Source organism: Rana temporaria, chromosome 1, assembly GCF_905171775.1.
Source record: "Rana temporaria chromosome 1, aRanTem1.1, whole genome shotgun sequence".
Classification (NCBI taxonomy): Eukaryota; Metazoa; Chordata; class Amphibia; order Anura; family Ranidae; genus Rana; species Rana temporaria.
Genome location: NC_053489.1, coordinates 138,926,995 through 138,947,976, shown reverse-complemented (window position 1 = coordinate 138,947,976; position 20,982 = coordinate 138,926,995). Strand labels below are relative to the sequence as shown.

General features: G+C 41.9%; 1 protein-coding gene across 2 annotated transcripts in view; it reads left to right on the top strand.

Moving 5' to 3' along the window:
* Positions 1-20,740, top strand: part of STARD4 (StAR related lipid transfer domain containing 4) — a 35,143-nt gene extending 14,403 nt beyond the window's left edge. For both annotated transcript variants that reach the window (XM_040343345.1, XM_040343352.1), the window contains exons 3-6: positions 2,962-3,011; positions 8,500-8,626; positions 12,132-12,246; positions 15,606-20,740. In XM_040343345.1, coding sequence (XP_040199279.1) covers positions 2,962-3,011; positions 8,500-8,626; positions 12,132-12,246; positions 15,606-15,835 — 522 coding nt within the window. In that variant the 3' untranslated portion in view covers positions 15,836-20,740. The remainder of the gene's footprint in view (positions 1-2,961; positions 3,012-8,499; positions 8,627-12,131; positions 12,247-15,605) is intronic.
* Positions 20,741-20,982: the final 242 nt, after the last annotated feature.

The window sequence follows — 20,982 nt, the reverse complement described above, 5'->3', positions numbered from 1 at the left end:
ATTTCCAGCACCTACAAGGTAAACCTTAATATAGGCTTACCTGTAGGTAAAAGTGGTTGTACAGAGTTTACAACCAATTTTAGGATACCAGCCAGTGTCCCCTTTAACAGACCCACAGCTGACTATAACTAGGCACCATAGGGGTAGCTAGAGCACAAGGTCCCCAAGATCTTCCCAATGTCTGTACACACAAGGCCGCCCAAGCACAGATGGATGCCTCCTTCCAATCTTCCAGGTGATGCCCTGCCAAGCGATGCCCTCCTGTGATACCAGACAGATATGTGGCAGACGGCTCTTCTCAGTCAGCTTCTTCTAAGCCTCCTCATTCCTCACTCAAGTCATCCACCTAAGGTCTCCTCGTGGCAGCCTGTGCCTGAGAGGGCAATGTGCCCCCCTCAGGCTTGACTCCTCCACTCTGTGACCAGACCCAGAGTTCTGTAAATAAACACAGTCTTCCAGCCCGCCTTCATGTATCAGTATCAGTATTCATGCTGCTATCTGCATAGCTCCACACCTATCCTCCAGAAACTTCTCAAGTTGCCAGGATACAAAGAGAGTTAGCCAGCAGACTAGCAGCAGCAGAACACACAGATCAGGCCTGACTAAAAAATTGTAGCTCAGTGAGCCAACCTATGCTTTTACATCTACCAAAATCACAGCCACACTGACTACAGTGTGGCAACTAAATTTACCTATCAAAAACAAGCACTATCACTTTCCTAACTATCCCAGCACCTAGCTATAGAAAAGAATGTTCTAAGATTTTTTTTTTCTAATCATTAGTGGGGTCAAATTGTCAAATTGACACTTATTTTTGACCGCAGTTTTTTGCTAGAAACATTATATATATATATATATATATATATATATATATATATATATATTTTTTTTTGCAAATACCCTAGAGAATAACATGGCTGTCATTGCAATTTTTTTTATTTTACATGGTATTTGCGCAGCGGTCTTTCAATATTTTGGGAAAAAAATACATTTTTTGAATAAAAAAATAAGAAAACAGTAAAGTTAGCCAATTTATTTTTGCATATTTTGAAAGCTGATCTTACACCGGGTAAATAGATACCCACATGTTACGCTTTAAAATTGCATGCACTTGTGGAATGGCGACAAAGTACGGTACTTAAAAATCTCCATAGGCGACCTTTACATTTTTTTTAAACGGTACTAGGGTTTAGCCTGCAGCTGCAGGCGTCACCCCGGTATAACCACTTCAACCAAATGACGTACAGGTACATGATTTGGCGTGATCTGGTCAAAGCGGAACTAAACCTATTAATTTAACGGTTTAAAAAAACAGTTGCATTCCTAGCTGCACCACTTTTTTTTCCCCCTATTTTGTGGCACATTTTTGGAGCGGCATCATTCATTTGAATGGGCATCCCTCCGCTCCAATAACGCTCCAAAAAATTTGCACTGCGTTTGGGGTGCTATTAAGAAATAATGGCAGTGCAAACCAGCTCTTGGTCCGTTAATCATGTTTCAAATATGCTGTGATCCAATTGAATTATTGATCAAAGTGTTTTATCATATGCATGTATTGTTGTAATCGTGTAGTTTCTACTTATTTGGTGAAATAGCCTTTCAAATAAATAAAATGGCTCTTAACAGCCTTTATTTTATATATCATACCATATTATGAGTCCACATGTGTATTTGAATACATTACATTTTTATGTGTTTACTATTTGCCAATTAGCTGTCACGTCTCCTCTCGCCCCCCGTAAGAAGTTAGAACGATCAATTGGCGGAACAGCCGCTATGATCGTTCTTATGGTGTAGGGAATCGCCAGCTGAAAAAGCCAAGTTGCAACTCTTTCTTTTTATTCAAGAACCTTTAGGCCTCGTACACACGACGAGTTTCTCGGCAAAAACCAGCAAGAAACTTGCTGGGAGATTTTTTTTATTTTTTTTTAAAGACAGCAACTACAGTTTTTGTACCTGCTGATTTTTTTTTTTTTTTAAGTCTATTTTGTGCTTGTACTCGAGAGAGGAGCCGGACTGCAGGAGTTGGGAGTAGGCAGGCCTCCCCCAGAGGCAATCTGCCACCTTTCTCCATGCCCCGGGTGGCAATGGCGGGTGTGTGAGGGGGTCCTCCCACACAGCCCGCCCTACCTGCTCCGCTTTGAAGCCCAACGGGGCAGAGGGACTCCCTATAAGGGAGTGAGAGGATTAGCCCGCTCAACCAGCCCCATTAGTCCTTCGCCTCTCTTTTTTAGAGACCGCGTGGTCAAAGTTCGTGTGTTAACCCAATTTAGAGTGCGTGTGTAGGTGTGGTGGTTTTTGTGGGAGGGAGGTGGGCGTACTAAGCACAGGCTTACCTTGCATAGCACACCCACCGGGAGCCGGGCTGAGACCACCAAACTCAATTCACATGAAGCCGAGACCGGGATCCGAACCCCTAGCTGCAGAGGTGAATGGCTTGTCAGCGCAGTGCCAATCGCGTTGAGCCACCGCAGCTCCCTGGGGGGGGGGGGAGATGATTTTTTGCCGAGGAAACCGGTCGTGTGTACATTTTCGTCGAGGAAACTGTCGAGAAACTCGACGAGCCAAAAAGAGAGCATGTTCTCTATTTCCTTAACGGGAATGGAGAAAATTGGCCTAACAAGGAACTCGACGAGGAAAACGATGTTTCGCCCGTCGAGTTTCTCGGTCGTGTGTACGAGGCCTGAGGAGCAGATGAATGAGGGGGGGGACAAAATCATCTTTTTTTCCTACATGGCCATCATTCTGCTTTAAGTACACTTTGAATCAATCTTATGGTAAAGCCATTTAAGTAATTTGTTAACTTTTACTAATGTGTATTTCACTCTTTGTAATAATAAATAGCTTATTGTTTGTAATCTTTGTGATAGGATATCTACAGTAGTTATGTTAAATTTTCTACTATTTCAGTCATCTGATACTTGAACCAGTATTGCTGACCTTGACTTCTCTACTTTACAGAGTGATGTCACAGTGTGGCGAAAACCGTCTGAGGAATTTGGAGGCTGCCTGTGAGTATCTAACAAAAATGTTGTTCATAATTGCATTTGTTTTAGAAGTGATTCATGTTACTTATTTTCTATATACTGTAGGTAAAACAGAGCTTATTACCCCAGTTTAATGCCCCATTTACATCACCACAGTAGGCAAAACAATATGCATTTCAGTGCCATGTGTTTTGAATGGGCACTACATTTTTCATCTGGTAGACCTTATCAACTAGGTTTTGTTAACATACTTACATAACTATTCAAATGGCTGTTACATTACCCGCCACTTTTTTTCCACGGCTATTGTGAAAATATGTGCCAGTTCTGGAAGAATTTTTAAATCTGTTACCCTATGTCTCCCCTTCCTATTCCATAAGGCTTCATTTCAATGGGTGTTTATTTATATTGTGAATCCCAGCAGCAAGCATCCCCTGACTCCTGCGACTTGGATTGACAGCTGTTTGCGGATAGCTGTGGCTGCCAGGCCGCACATGGTTAGGACAGGCTGTAGGTGGCTGAAGCTATTCTGAACTCTCTCCCTTCATTCCCTTAGCTCATCCTTTTCCAAAAGCAATTATTTTTATTTTTTTCTAATTTTAGCCCTGGTTCACATTGGTGCGTTTTGACATCCGTCAATTGCCTTCAATTGCCGTCCTAATCGGTGCGACGCCGCATCTGCAGCACTGCACCGATTTCAAAAAGTAGTTTCTGTATTACTTTTTGCGATTTCGGACTGTGATTTACATTGACTTCTGTGCAGAAACCTGCATATCTGTCTCTGAAATCACGGGCAAAATCGGAACTGAAATGCGGGAGTGAAATTGTGCGAGTTCAACTGAACACGCATGGCTTCATTCCCGCAGCTCAGTGTAAACCTGGGCAGAAGTACCCTTTTCTGTGTTATTTCTCCTTTACTCCCGCCCGTCCCCACCTAGGCGATTACGTCACTAGGCAATTCGCAAGGGTTCCTGGGATAACAGTGTCATGTATCCCAGGAGCCCTTTGCGAATCATCTACTGCCAAAATCTTGCATTATTGGAAGAAGGAGAGGCGCACACCGGCATTACTGCGCATGCATGAGTTTGGGAGGTGCATGCTGGGTAGCTGCACAGAAAGGGAATTAACACAGGAGGGCTTCAGATGCCCACAGCTAAAATGGAACCTGCTTGCTGCCGAGATCTGAGAGTAACAAACTATTTTAAAGAAAGTAAAAGTGCTAAAAATATGACATGTTATAAATGTTCACGTAAAGGTTTGGACAATTACAGAGCAGTCTTTAAAAAAAGAAAATGTTTGGGGGAACTGGAACTCCACTTTAAATACTAAATGCAATTCCAAGGATTGTACATGTCTACTTGCCACTTTGTGTACTTGTATGTCCCAATTTAGCTGCTACATAACACAAAACACCCAAAATATATCATCAGGTACATCTACACTGTATTTAAGTTATGCAGTGCTATTTGCTGGTCCACACAGCCTCTGTGACAGTTGTCAATTAATTAACACTCAGTTACTTCTGCCTTCCACTATGTGTCAATTATGTATGATACCAAAATTAGAGATGTGAAGGCAACCACTTTAACCTCTTCAGCCCCGGGAAGAATTGACCCCCTTCCTGACCAGAGCACTTTTTGCGATACGGCACTGCGTTACTTTAACTGACAATTGCACCCAAACAAAATTGGCGTCCTTTTTTTTCCACAAATATAGCTTTATTTTGGTGGTATTTGATCACCTCTGCGGTTTTTATTTTTTGTGCTATAAACAAAAAAAGAGCGTCAATTTAAAAAAAAGCAATATTTTTTACTTTTTGCTGTAATAATTATCCCTAAAAAATATATAAAAAAAATCATTAGGTCGATATGTATTCTTCTACATATTTTGCTAAAAAAATCGCAATAAGTGTATATTGATTCGTTTGCGCAAAAGTTTTAGTGTCTACAAAATAGGGGATAGCATTTTTTTTATAATTTTATTTTATTGGTAATGGCGGTGATCTGCGATTTTTATCATGACTGCGACATTATGGCGGACACATCTTACACTTTTGATGCTATTTTGGAACCATTTTCATTTATACAGCGATCAGTGCTATAAAAATGCACTGATTACTGTCTAAATGACACTAGCAGGGAAGGGGTTAAACACTAGGGGGCGTTGAAGGAGTTAAGTGTGACCTAGGGAGTGATTCTAACTGTGGGGGGAATGGGCTACCAGTGACACGACAGTGATCACTGCTCCCAAAGAACAGGGACTAAATAAAATGGGAAGAAGGATGACCGCTCAGATAGACCAAAGAACTCTCTCACCAAATCCAAAACCCTGGGTGTCGGCAATGCAATAACATGCAAAAATTGATGAGGAAGACTAGGACAGCCGCACCAAAAAAAAAACGTTCCTTTTTAATAAAAATTGGTCACAAAACTGACATGTCACAGCAGAAATTAGAAAAAACATAGCTATGATTAAGCACTGTAGGACAGTGTGAAACGCGTCAGCTGTTTTTTCTAATTTCTGCTGTGACATGTCAGTTTTGTGACCAATTTTTATTAAAAAGGAACGTGCGGCTGTCCTAGTCTTCCTCATCAATTTTTCCCGATGACAGGGAGCAGTAGATCTCTGTCCTGTCTCCGTGACACGATCGCAGGACACTGGCAGACAACGAGTCCGCGGGTCCCGCGTGCACGGTCATGGAGAATGCGGCACCCACAATGCCGTGATTTAAAGGGGACATACCTGTACGCCTATTTGCCCAGTAGTGCCATTGTGCCGACGTATATCATTGTGCGCTGGTCGGCATGTGGTTAAAAGACGTGGTGAATCTCCATCACAAAAGCCGTCACTTTAAGGCAGCCCAATTCCCGAACACTGGCTGTGTTGATGGAGGAACCCTGCGGCAATGCTATTATGTTCTGCTAGCAGGGTAGGAAGGCTCAGGGAGTGAAAAACCTGACAGGCTGGTTGCTTTCAAGTCGATCGATGGATCAATTTAGGTACAATCCTACATGGATCAAATTCGGCCAGTCCCTATATGGTTGGCTTAAAGGTGGCTATAGATGGATAAAATTTCAAACAAAAATTCTTTGAAAAAGTCTTAGGAACATTTGTATGAAGATTCTCATAACATTCTAATTGTTTGAAAGATTTTGTTTGCTTCTAACATTACATTTTTTAATAAATGGGCTTTACGGAATGAAAACCACTTACCCTGTTAGAAATTGGTTCATTTGAGAAAAAATATCCATCTTGCCCTTTCAAATTTTCTCATCGCTGCGGTGGAATATGAACATCGATTTGACCCACTAGTGCTTAGAAAAAGAATGAACTTTCTTAGAACATTGTATTTCTAAGCATTTTTGTTTAAAATTCTACTCATCCATGGCCATCTTAAGATCTAAATACAGTCACTTCAAAGTGATTCAGTATGTTAAAGTGGAACATCACCCAAAAAGAGAAGTTCCACTCTTCCTCCTTCTCCCCCCTCCTGCTTGACATTTGGGAAATTATTTCTCCTAAAATGTTTTGGTTTTGACAGGTTCCCGCTCCCCCACTTCTGGTCGGATCCCTGCGGTGGTCCGAGAGGAAGTTTGCCCCCCTCCTTCCCCTACAGCCTTCTGAGACCGGTCACAATCAGATAGGGCAGTGTGCATGCACAGTAAGCAGCAGTGAGGCCGCAAGTGGTTACAGCCTGCTGCCCACAGATAGTATACCAGCACCGGGGGCCAAAGCCCAGTGAGTAAACCAGCCGGATAAGGACAACTCTGGATCATGGGACTCAACAACCGCTTTAAAGTTTCTACTCTAATAGCTGGATTCATAAAGAGCGCTGCATCTTTAAGGCGGCGTAGCGTATCGTATTTACGCTACGCCGCCGTAAGTTAGATAGGCAAGTACTGTATTCACAAAGTACTTGCCTCCTAACTTACGACGGCGTAGAGTAAATGTGGCCGGCGTAAGCGCGCCTAATTCAAATGAGGATGGGGGCGTGTTTTATGTTAATTACTAGTGACCCGATGTGATTGACGTTTTTTATGGACGGCGCATGCGCCGTCCGTGTACATATCCCAGTGTGCATTGCTCCAAAGTACGCCGCAAGGACGTATTGGTTTCGACGTGGACATAAATTACGTCCAGCCCTATTCACGGACGACTTACGCAAACAACGTAAAAATTTTGAAATTTCGACGCGGGAACGACGGCCATACTTGACATTGACTAGGCCAGCTTTTTGATGGAATAACTTTACGCCTGAAAATGCCTTACGTAAACGGCGTATCTTTACTGCGACGGGCGCACGTACGTTTGTGAATAGGCGTATCCAGTCATTTACACATTCTACGCCGAACTCAACGGAAGCGCCACCTAGCGGCCAGCCTAAATAGTGCACCCTAAGATACGACGGCGCAGGCTGTCGTATCTTAGCTAGGTTTAAGTGTATCTCAGTTTGAGAATACACTGAGATTCCGAGTTAGGTCGGCGTATCTACTGATACGCCGGCCTAACTCTCTCTGAATCCACCTATAAGACAATCTTCACAGTCGTAATCAAATTACTCTGCCTTTGCCTCTAATTATTGAAAGACGTTTTATATATACAGTCATGCTCAAAAGTTTGCATACCCAGGCAGAAATTGTGAAATTTTGGCATTAATATTATAAATATGACTGATCATGCCAAAAAAAATGTCTTTTATTTAAGGATAACAATCACATGAAGTCATTTATTATCAAATCTTTTTTGGATTTTTTTAAAATCATAATGATGACAGAAATCACCCAAATGGCCCTGAGAAAAAGTTTACATATCCTGGAATGTTTGGCCTTGGTACAGACACAGAAGGTGGCACACACTGGTTAAAATGGCAATTAAAGGTTAATTTGCCACATTTGTGGATTTTTATAAATCAAATTAGTGTCTGTGTATAAATAGTCAATGAGTTTGTTTGCTCTCACATGATGCACTAAGCAGGCAAGAAACTGAGCCACAAGGAGGTAGAAAAGAGCAGTCAAAAGACCTGTGTAACAAGGTAATGAAACTTTCCAAAGATGGAAAAGGATATAAAAAGATATCCAAAGCCTTGAATATGCCAGTCAGTACTGTTTAATCACTTATTAAGAAGTGGAAAATTAGGGGCCAAGCCAAGGTCAGGTAGATCAAGAAATTTTGATCAGTATGGCCAGCTGTAGTAATTATGAGTTACTTGGCCTGGGAGTTCCTTGTTAAATTAATTAAGCACCAACAAAGCTGATTAACAGGAGGAAGACAAGTGCACTTATTGATGTATTTTGCATGTATTATAATTCAATATATATTTATATATATATTGAATTATATATTCAATATTTATTTTTAATAATCCTGCACTCTCCTTGTTCTTTGATGCCAGATGAGCAAAATTCCATTATATATACAGTATTTGGTTTTACCTTTTCCAACATGTAAAATACAATTTTTTTTCCCATACTTTTTTGGACTTTGCGAAATGTTTTTCTCTTATTTTCTAAAGCTACAAGGTTGAAGGTGTTGTGCAAGATGTTACAAACAAAATTGTTGACTATATCCGACCCGGACCATACAGGCTGCAGTGGGACAGCTTAATGACTACAATGGAAATAATCAAGGATCTAGAACAGGTTAGTGTTTGTAGGTCGGGATTTTTTTCCATTTCAAAATAGATTTAGTAATTTTTTATTATTCAAAATAGCTCTCAACAGTTTTAGAAAAACAGCATAAGCAGAAAATCCAAAAATACAATGCTGGTTAAAACAAATAATGCCGCGTACACACCATCACTTTATGTGATGAAAAAAAATGACGTTTTTAAAAACGTCACTTTAATTGACTGTGTGTGGGGGAAAACGTCGTTTTATGTCTTGTAAAAAACGACCAAAAAAAATTGAAGCATGCTTCAATTTTATGTGTCGTTTTTCAAAAGTGCACTTTTTACTTCACAGAAATTGACCGTGTGTAGCAAAAAACGTCGTTTTGTAAGACGTTTTTTCATCCACGCATGCCCAGAAGCTACTTCAATGGTAAAACGTGGTGGAACGTAACCTCACTTTGCAAGAACATTGTGAGAAAAACGATGGTGTGTAGGCAACTTCGTCTTTGAAAATTGAAGTTTCAAAAACGTCATTTTTTACTTCACAGAAAGTGTCGTTTTTTTTCATCACATAAAGTGATGGTGTGTATGCGGCAACACCCCGCCCAATGTTTGTGAACCAGTAATGGTAGTGCACAGTAGAGATCAATTTTAAAGTGTATCTCTGGGCTTTTTTAAGTTTTGGATAGAATGTTTAAGGAGAATCGGATCAATGGTGCATCCACCTAGGTGAGTATAATGTGTTTTTTTTTTAAACCCCCGAACTTCTTTCGAATGTTGAATGTTGTCTTTGTCCACACTGGGGGGATTCACCCCTTTGTTTGCACTGGTAACCATTGCCACCGAGAAATGGAGGGGAAATCCAAAAGTTGTCACCAGAACAATAGATATAAGCAAATTGTCCAATGTGGACACCTGTCCAGAGAAATCTCTCTAACGCAGAAGCTCACAGCAGGGGTCTGGTGCATCTCCATTCACCGTTTCAGGTTCCGATTTTAGCCCGAATTTTGTGCCTCACAAACTATGGAAAGTTCTATGTCTGCCCACTGTGCTCTGGGATCTATAGAGACATGTACTAGTCTCCTGTATACAGGGGTCAAGTCCTGGGGAAAAAAGTGTAGGAACTCCCACCCAAGATCCACTCCCCCACCAAAAAAAAAAAAAATGATACGCTCATATGCATAATTACGAAACCGCATGTTTTTTCTAAATCCCACGATAACTCGCGGCAGACCTCCGCAATGTCTCCTGGGAACAATGACAAAAGCTCCCAGGAGACATTGCGGCATCGAGGAAGTGACGGAATACCTGCACACTACCCGATTAGTCCATATACAGGAAGCAGCCAGTAACATAAAGGATTACTAAGGTTTGCCTGCTCCTGACAGTGACTCGAGCTGAGCATCGCCGCTTAGTCAAGGATTGGCTCGGATGGCTCGGCTGCTCTAGTCCTGCAAAGGGAACTGAGTTCCTGCTGTGAAAAAAGTGCAGGAACTCCGTTCCCACACGTTCCCGCAGGACTTGAGCCCTGCCTGTATATGCACACTTCCTCCATGTACTACAACTCTACAAGCAGTCGCTGCAAGTGTTGTGCACACACCAAATGCCACACCTCTCCTCCTCTTCTGCAGCAGTGATTTACAGATTTTGCTGTGTGTCCATCTTGCATTCCCTGTGTGTGTGTGGTGCTTGCATTAGCCGCGTGTAGAGTACAGGGCAGGAGTGTGCAGGTACAGGAGACTCGTATCGGACTCCATAGTTCCTGAGCACAGTGGGCAGATATAGAACTGGGAATGTGTCAGCATAGCCAGCAAAATAAATAAACTTTCATTGTAATGAAAGGGCAGTGCTTTCAAAGTGCCTTAAAGTGGTTGTAAACCTAGTTACACCACTTTTACTTACAGGTAAGCCTATAATAAGGCTTACCTGTAGGTACTGGAAATATCTCCTAAACCTGCACAGTTAGGAGATATTTAACATATATGTTTGCACCAACATCATCGGCGCATGCGCACTGAAGAAAGGGCACGTTCGTGACGTTTCTAAAGGGCCTGTGCCATGATCAGCGACTCCGGCCAATCACAGAGCCAGAGTTCACCGCCCTGGAAGGAAGAGGGGTGAAGATGGATGCGGCCACTAGCGGGGACATCGCAGCTTTCGTTTGCAGGTAAGTTCAACATAATGGGCTAGTATGCAATGCGTACTAGCCCATTACTTTGCAGGGAAAAAGAAGAGGAAGTAAAACCCATCAGGGTTTACTACCTCTTTGAAAGCGCTGCAAAACTGGACTTTTTACCTTGATTTTATGGTAAAAAAAAAGCCCTGCTAGAGGCTGAAAGTGCTGCTAAAACAGCACTAAAGCGCCGCAAAAACAAGTGGCACTTTAGCGCTAATGGACGGGTGCTGCAGTGTGGAAGGGGTCTAAAGGTTATTAAAACAGCGCATGAAGGTAATGCATGTATGGAATAAAGTGGAATGTACCCACAGAGCACTTCCTACAGGTTATGTAGGAGAACATCATTATCAGCTGGGAGAAATTAAGAACACCCCCTTGAAATCTCTAGCTAGGGTATATAGGGCCAGATTCACAAAAGAGATACGACGGCGTATCTCCTGATACGCCGTCGTATCTCTGTTTCTAACTATGCGACTGATTCATAGAATCAGTTACGCATAGATAGGCAGAAGATCCGACAGGTGTAATGGACTTACACTGTCGGATCTTAGGATGCAGGCCGCCGCTGGGGGGAGTTTGCGTCGTAAACCAGCGTTGGGTATGCAAATTAGGAGTTACGGCGATCCACAAAGCTTTTTCCTGTCGTTACGTTGTCGCGAGTGTTAGATTTCCGTCGCAAAGATAGTGCACCTTTAACATGGTATAAAAGTAATCCACCATGTTAAAGTATGCCTGTCTTTCCCGCGTCGCTTTTGAATTATTTTTTCCATTTTCCCGGCGTAACTCTTTTTTCACGTCGCGATTCACAAAACGTCGGCGCGTCATAATTTCGCGCAAAGCACGTCGGGAAATTTGCGACGGGAGCATGCGCAGTACGTCCGGCGCGAGAGCGCGCCTAATTTAAATGGTACCCGCCCCATTTGAATTGGGCCGCCTTGCGCCGGACCTGTTTACGATACGCCGCTGCAAATTTCCAGGTAAGTGCTTTGTGGATCGGGCACTAAATCGGAAAAATTGCGGCGGTGTAACGTAAACCGGTTACGTAAAATTGTGCCCGCTCTACGTGAATCTGGCCCATAGTGACTGCTTCCAACCAATATTTTCTGCATCAAGGACCATTATTTAGTGTCCAGCTTAAGCAGCTCCTGCTGCTTTCTTGCTGCTTATCTTATCTATGATGAAAATCTGCCTCTTCTCTTTATCAGTTATTTTTCAGTAACCATAGGGACAATCAAGATTTGAGCATATCTATGGCTAGAGAATGACAGCTAAAAGGAAAAAGAGAATCTGGGCCAATGATTGGGGAAATTATAAGGTACCATTCACCAATCTCTGACCGTTATTTTGCCTTGGTTGGCAGAGTTGCTGCGTGATGCAATACATGACTGCTGGACAACTCCTGAACATTATTTCCCCAAGAGAGTTCATTGACTTCTCCTACACCACCAGCTACGAAAATGGACTTTTAACCTGTGGTACTTTTTTACATTTTATTATTATTGTATGCTGTATGACCAAATGTTGTTGACACCTGACCATCACAGATATACAGTAACTGCCGTTACATTTAGGAATTTGGAACCCTTTTAGTTTTATTTCTTTGTCCTAACCCCCTTTTCCATTTTCTTATTCCCTTCATTCCCTCGAAGTACCAGAAATTGGGTTATACAGTCAGGGAGACTTTCCCTCATATTAAACTGACCTTTGATCATCTATGTTTTTTTACATTGTTTCAGTATGAAATGACACGGCTTGCATCTCACAGCTTTGGGTTACTTTTAGTAACATTTTACAATTTGCATTTCATGTTTCAATTTAAAAAAGATAAGATGTAATGAGTCTCTTGTTTGGACTGTATGAAAAACAAAGAACTTAAAATGAGCTTTTACTGGTAATATATTGATGCAATTAATGATCAGTTGCTACTATTAGGCTGGGCTTACACCTCTGCGGCTGTATAGGCCACGGTTATGGTTACGATCCAGGGCGGCGTGCCGTTAGGGTTAATGGCACCCACCGTGGGTCCCGCTTTTCTCTGTGTGACTGGTTGCGGCTGCCGGTATTTGTGCGGGTCCTACAGTGGCACCACCCGCACAGATATGAACCTAGAATAATTGCTGGCCATCTTGGTAGTGTGACTGAGCTACTAAAAATCATATGTGCAGCTCTAGACAAACAGCAAGCATTTAAAACTATGACGTCAAAAATTACTGGTTGTAAAGGCAGATTTTTTTTTATCTTAAAGCAGAGTTCCACCCAAAAATGGAACTTCCGCTTTTTGGAATCCCCCCCCTCCGGTGTCACATTTGGCACCTTTCAGGGGGAAGGAGGGAGCAGATACCTTTGTAATACATGTATTTGCTCCCACTTCCGGGCATAAATCATCTTGAGGTGACCTACGCCTTGTCCGGTGCCTACTCTGATTCCCCCCACCCCCCCACTGTCTTCTTGGAGACACACAGGTCCCAGAAGACAGCAGGGACCAGTGGAATTGCGCAGTGAGACTCGCACGTGCGCAATAGGGAACCAGGAAGTGAAGCCGCTGCGCTTCACTTCCTGATTCCCTTACCGATGATGATGGTGGCGGCAGCATCCGAGAGCCGAGGGAGAGAATGGCTTCCGGTGCCGACATCGCAGGTGCCCAGGACAGGTAAGTGTCCATATATTAAAACTCATCAGCTGCTGTATTTGTAGCTGCTGACTTTTAATATTTTTTTTTTCAGCGGAACTCTTTAATGCATTCTATGTATTAAAATATATATATATATATTAATATTAATATAAAAAGTCTGCAGTCAATCAGTCAGTGAGCCAATAAGGAGAGAGAGGGGACGGGGCCTCTGTGTCTGGGGTGCCCCCATAGCAAGCTGCTTGCTGTGGGGGCACTAAATAGGAGGGAGGGGCCAGGAGCGCCAAATAGGGACCTGAGAAGAGGAGGATCTGGGCTGTTCTGTGCAAAACCAACTGCACAGAACAGGTAAGTATAACATGTTTGTTATTTTTTTTTTTTAAGTATCACTTTAAAAATAATAATCATTTTAAATGCCTGATCACTGAAAATAGACAGTAGTTGCCATATAAAAGACTTCCCTTCTAATCTGTGGCCCCTATAGAGCTATTCATCTGCTGAAGGGCACTGATTCAGATCTACTTTGCAGTATTGATGAATAGGAGACCCTGAGCGTGCTCTGTGCTCATTTCATGAGCGGTATTCAACCAATCTCTGCCCATGGGAATATCTTGGCAGCTATGAAGAGCTAATAATTATCAAGTAGCTTTTTTGGAGGAAGTATTGATTTCAGTATTGTTTTGCTACAGCTCGAAGCTTTATTACCACTGATTTTCTTCAGTTTATTACAATGATGAGGAAAGAATATGCAAAGATAAATGTAGTCTACTTGCCATGTGTTTGCTTAGCATGTTTGCCATTTTAAAATTGGTATAATCTATTATTTTTAGAAGGACGAAGCTGGAAAGGGGATTTTTTAACCACTTGGGATCCGCGCTATGGACGAAAGACGTCCACAGCACGGCTCTCAAGTGCCGGGTGGACGTCCCTGGACGTCCTGTTGTTGTTGTTCCCCGTGCGCGCCGCTGGGGGCACGCAGCGGGGAAACAACGTGCCCGGCGCATCGTTCGGAAGCCGATGCGTGTGCCTGGCGGGCGCGATGTCCGCCAGACACCCGCGATCGTTGGTGACACAGCAGGACCTGGAGCTCTGTGTGTAAACACAGAGTTCCACGTGCTGTCAGGGAGAGAGGAGACCGATCTGTGTCCCTTTACATAGGGACACAGCATCGGTCACCTCCCCCAGGCAGTCCCCTCCCCCCACACAGTAAGAACACACCCAGGGAATCCATTTAACCCCTTCCTCACCCCCTAGTGTTAACCCCTTCACTGCCAGTCACATTTATACAGTAATTAGTGCATTTTTATAGCACTGATCGCTGTATAAATGTGAATGGTCCCAAAATTGTGTCAAAAGTGTCCGATACGTCCGCCGCAATATCGCAGGCCTGACAAAAAAATCGCAAATCGCTGCCATTACTAGTAAAAAAACTAAAAAAATCATAAATCTATCCCCTATTTTGTAGGCGCTATAACTTTTGCGCAAACCAATCAATATACGCTTATTGCGATTTTTTTTAAACAAAAATATGTAGAAGAATACGTATTGGCCTAAACCGAGGGAAATTTTATTTTTTTTAAAAAAATATTGGGATATTATTATAACAAAAAGTAAAAAATATTGTGTTTTTTTTTCACAATTTTCAGTTTTTTTATGTTTATAGCGCAAAAAATAAAAATCGCAGAGGTGATCAAATACCACCAAAAGAAAGCTCTATTTGTGGGGAAAAAATTATAAAAATATAATTTGGGTACAGTGTTGTATGACCGCGCAATTGTCATTCAAAATGCGCCAGCGCTGAAAGCTGAAAATTGGTCTGGGCACGAAGGGTGTTTAAGTGCCCAGTAATGAAGTGGTTAAAGCTGACTCTGGTGTCTTTGGCATGCCTTACATTCCCTCATATAAATGGTAGCCCTGCACTTGTAGATTACTTTGTTGAACTTTAACTATTCCAGCTGAGGGAACAGGGGCAAGTTTAGCATGGAGACGAATACAGATTGAGTCTGTGAATTCAGCACATTTTGATGGGTGACAGTTTGTTTAAAGCTTAGGGGCACCTTGGTGAAGACTGACCTCATATATGATAAAAAGACATAAACATTGCATGCATACTTTTCCTGACAGATAATACATCCGTGAAAACAGGGTTATGAAAAGTTAATGATTTGTAGTCTCATCCATTGTTTTGTTTGTTCTCTCACACAGGTGTCAGCATTGAACATGAAAATGCCCGTCCACATTGTGTCCGTGGCTTCAATCACCCTTGTGGTTGGTTTTGTGTGCCTCTACAGAGCTGCCCGGAGCACAGCTTTCTGACAGGTTACATACAGACGGATCTGAGGGGGATGCTTCCACAGAGCACTGTTGACTTTGCTATGGCGGGTTCCCTTGTAAATTTCTATAGTGACCTCAGGAAAGCGTTAAAGAAGTCATAGAGCTTATAGGAAAACAGTCATTGCATATTTGGGATCAAACACTGTTTTCCTTATGAGACTATGACTATAACAAGTAACAAGGCCTTTTGCAGACAGTTGCTCCTGTAGATGTTCAGTCACATACAGTAATAGAACAATGTTTCCCTGATACTTGGTGCTCACAGTATATCTAAATAACAGCAACTGTATACACACCTCATACACCTGTCCAATACAGACTTCATATGCTGGGCAACTCTATACACACACCTCAAACACTATAGGGCAGCTTCACACTGCCCCACTGCATTTGGCCACAACGTGGGTGTAGCACAGTGTACCTGCGTTTTTGATGTCATAGACTTCCATTAGGTCCCATGGTTTTTGGTGCGGTTTATGACTACTGCAGGCAAAGCGCAGCGGCTCAGTGTGAAGCCACCTATGCTGCTCTATACACATGTCATACCCCAGACTGTTCAATACAAACCTCATACAGCAGGCTGTTCAACACACACAATTTACTTCAGGTTATCTCAATTCGTAACTCATACACCAGACAAATGTACAGTATACACACCCTTTACATCAGGCAGCTCCCTACACCCCATGTACACCAGGTTATCTCAATTTTACCTCATACACAAGACAGATGTACAATATACACACCCTTTACACCAGGCAGCTCTCTTCACCCCTCAGACACCAGATGTACAGTATACACACCCATTACATCATGCACCTCTTTACACTCCATTTACACCAGGTTATCTCTGTTTGTACCTCATACACCAGACAGATGTACAGTATACACACCCGTTACACCAGGCAGCTCTTTGCACACCTCATACACCAGACAGCTGTACAGTGTACGCACCATTTACACCATGCAGCTCTTTACACCCTATTTACACCAGCCTTTCTCAATTTGTACCTCATACACCAGACCGTTCAATACTAGCCTCATACACTCCCTTTGGCGTTTGTGTTTTTAGATTTTATCTTATATTAGGTCTTCAAAATAGCAAGCTATATTTAGGTGAAGAAAAATATATATATTTAATGGTATATACTATTTAGCTGGCTGAAATGTATTTTTATAGTTGCACATGCTGCTTTGCACACCTAGCTAAAAAATATTGTACTAAATACATTACTTGAAATTCTACTGTCAATCTAAAATGACAAGGATATGCAGTATACAGTAATGCATTCAGATCTGACTACATGGTCAGTTTTAAAATGTGAAAATGCAGATAGCTATTTTTGGCCTAGTGATTTTATAAGATGGACAGCCAGTCCTTGAGAGTGCTTTATTTATATTTTCCAGGCCTGGTGATTGTTATTCATAACATTTCACAGTGATACAACAGGTTCTTAGGCCACATACTCAAAAGTGTTTTTCACTTCACCCACCCCCCTTCTTGCCCTTAGGGTTTTCAGAACAGTATATACAGTTCATCATGTAACAGTTATATACAGTATATATTACATTTATGTTAATGCTCAATGGCCCTTTGGTAGTTGCTAGGCACCTTAACAGATTGTGAGTTGTACCTGTTGGCAGGGCTAAGCCTAGGCAAGAGGGGCACCCACCTTAGATGCCATGCTGTGGCTGGCACCATAGCCTTAGGTGTCAGAGGATTTTGTCTTGGTGCCCTGTCGAGAAATGCCCCCTATCGAAAAATGCTCTCAACAGAACACACTACCTGCTGGTCACCAAAGTGTCAGTGAGCATTGACAAGTCCATTTCTGAAGGCTCAGGGGTCAGTTGCTGCGAGGATCACTTGTGAATTTTAATGCTTAGCACAAAGAAAGAATGCACACTCATGGGACACTGGTCCACTACTTAAAATTGCTACTGTCATTGTTTATATGCTTGGTATGCTTTATAAATAATTTTACATAACTGATATTTAGGAATAAAATTATAATGCATTGCAGCTTATCAGTCCTTAGATGTAGTGTACTTTTTCTGGACAGAAATATTGTCTCCTTTTATCTTCCTGTGCACTGAACTAAAATATCAAACAGTCCTACCGGCCGTCCCAGCTATCTTCTGTGAACTACACAACACCTGCTGTCTATGTAATAGAGATGAGGCGAGAGGGTGGTGTTTTTAGTTCAAATCAGCAAAGCAGATCATGTTGACACCTCATCTAAGAAATGGAAAGCTGCATATATTAAATGTTTGTTTTAGATGTTTAGATGTGTTTTATTCCCAACATTTTTTTCTATCAATTGATTATGCTTTCAAATGTTTACATTCCTCCAGTTTGATGCTGTAAGCATTTTACTCACAGTGTTAGCTACTGTAGTGTCTGATATTTTATATTTACTTTCTTCAATTTTTTTCTTTTATTTAATGAGTAAAAGCAGACATAACTGAAAGTAACCCCCTACCTCACACCACCACCATACTTGTAAAAAGAAGTGCTAAAATACTTTCTTCGACAAGTACTCCATCTAATGAACACTGCTTGCATGACCTCTGCTAAGTACACTGCCTGCAGCACTGATGGACCCTGGTCACATAAGACCTTTGCTAAGAGGGGGGCCTGCAGCACTTTTTTGACACTGGCCGCTTGACCTTTGCTAACTTGGGGGCTTGCAGCACTTCTGATGCTGGTCACTTGACCTCTGCTAAGTAGGGTGCCTGCAGCACTGATGGCACCTTGCCACGTGATCTTTGCTAAGTTGGGAGTATTCACCACTTCTGATGCTGGTCACATGACCTCTGCTAAGTTGGGAGCGTGCAGTACTTCTAATGCTGGTCACATGACCTTTGCTAAGTTGGGAGATTTCAGCACTTCTGACGCTGGTCACATGATCTCTTCTAAGTTGGGAGCTTGTAGCACTTCTGATGCTGGTCATGCTAATTTGGGAGCTTGCAGTACTTCTAACCCTGGTCACATGACATCTGCTAAGTTTGGAGCTTTTAGCCCTTCTGACGCTTGTCACATGATCCCTGCTAAGTAGGGTGCCTGCAGCACTGATGGCACTGGCCTCATGACCTTTGCTAAGTTGGGAGTTTTCAGCACTTCTGACGCTGGTCACATGACTTCTGCTAAGTTGGGAGCTTGTAGTACTTTTAACGCTGGTCACATGACCTTTGCTAAGTTGAGAGCTTTTTGCACTTCTAATACTGGTCATCTGACCTCCTGTTAATTTGCGAGCTTTTAGCACTTCTGATACTGGTCACATGACCTCTGCTAAGTAGGGTGCTTGCAATACTGATGGAAACTCGTCACATCACCTCTCCTAAGTAATGTGCCTTCAGTACTGCTTTCTGTTTGAAAAGAAATTGTTGGAGCACTTCTATTACAGCTAAGGTAGAAACCAAGATGGCCAAGGTAGGGAGAATGTTATTTTTTTATGCCTATTTTCATTTTATTTAAAGCCATCAATTTTACCTCCTATTCACTTGCAATTTTACAAATCTCAGAGATTATTTTATATGATGCTAATTTATTATACAAGTACTGTAAGGGCCTGTTCACAGTAGAATGCCATGCGGAAAACTCGCATTTCGTGCTGGTTTCCCGAACCACATTCAAATCACATTGCCCTTGCAATCTGCAGCTTGTGTTAGTGCAAAATAAATGATGCACAAAATGCAGGTTACAAATTCAGTGCATTTGCCCACACTGGATTGTATGGTACAAATGTACCACGTGATCCGGTGGCAGTGTGTTTCCAAACGTAGTGCATGCACTACTTTCTGTGCAGTGCGATTTCAGCCCATTCAAATTGAATGGTCTGAAATTACACTGCTCAGAACTGCATGTGAATCGCCCAGGAACACGCAGCGCGATCCTGTGCACTTCACATGCAGTTCCTAGTGTAAATGGGCCCTAAGGCGATTTAAATAACAATATTACTATAAAAAAAACTGTTCGTTCTTTACCAGTGGTATTCCAGTGCTGGCTTCTGTGTGAGACCACTTGTTTCAAGTTGACTTGCAGTATAAGTGTGTTGTATGTAGATAACTATGTATATGAAACTTTTGCCTGTTGGGATGAATCCAGAAAAGGGCTTTGTTACCATAATCTCAATGTGGTATTATTAGGGAGGCTCCTATAGGTGTCATTCCTCATCATGCTCTTAAGGGAATTTGCTTGCTAATTGTGATACTATCAGTAGTAAGATCTTTCCAAAAGTGTATAGACTGTTATATTTAAGATGCGCCCCCCAAACCGTTCCAAGTCTACAGGGCAGCGGTGTATTTAGGACTCCAGGCGAACAATATCTATAAAAAGGTGTGCAATGCCCAGATATGGGTAAATTTAGATGGATTAAAGTTGATTTTTATATAATACTTTTGGATACTACGAAGGATAATTGTAGTGTAGTGTGCCCATTACTATATTATTGAGAAAAAAAAATCCATAATATTAATACACGTGAACGGTTTTATAATTCTGTTCAGCCAGTGTTGTGAGCCAGGCACCCCTGCTAGATAGCCGGGCCCTGGCCCTTTACTGTGAACTACACTGTACAGTCAGGCCCAAGGCTCTCCAGTTCGCTGACTGGACATCAAAGAAGCAAAAGCACACTGAGGTTATCTCTCTCTTCTCCCTTCATGTTCAGAGGATTTGTTTAGCAACACTGTACACAGCAGTAGAACCTGTTTGGCACAGAAAGCTGACCCTCTGTCTCCCAGTCTGAATCCTGCTGTGCATACGATTACAATAGGCTTTTTTATCTATTACGCTTTGTGTGCAGTTACTTGTTTATTTTATCTTAATGAGCTTGCTCAACGTTATTGTATATCAATAAATATCCATAAAAAAATGTTTTATTATGTATTAAATTGTGCTATAATTTATCTATTATTTAATTTAATGCTATTGTTATATAAATGTAATACTTGTATTTTGTCATGTCTTTTACTCAATAAATTAGCATACCATAGTAAGATTAAATTAATTTCATTGTTTATTTCTGTTTCCTCTTTTGTGATAACAGCTTGTATAGTTGTAATTATCTGTAGACGCATTTAAGATCTGAACCCTGGAAGTTGTGCCCATAAAAAGACAAACAAAGGGCAAAGTACTAGTAACCAGTGTTTCCTAAAGTCTCCCTGCAGATGATCTTTTCCCCCATCCCTGACTTGTTCTGCACTGTGTCTCTGTGTGGAAGCGACCATCTTGTTTCTGCCAGCCTGGATG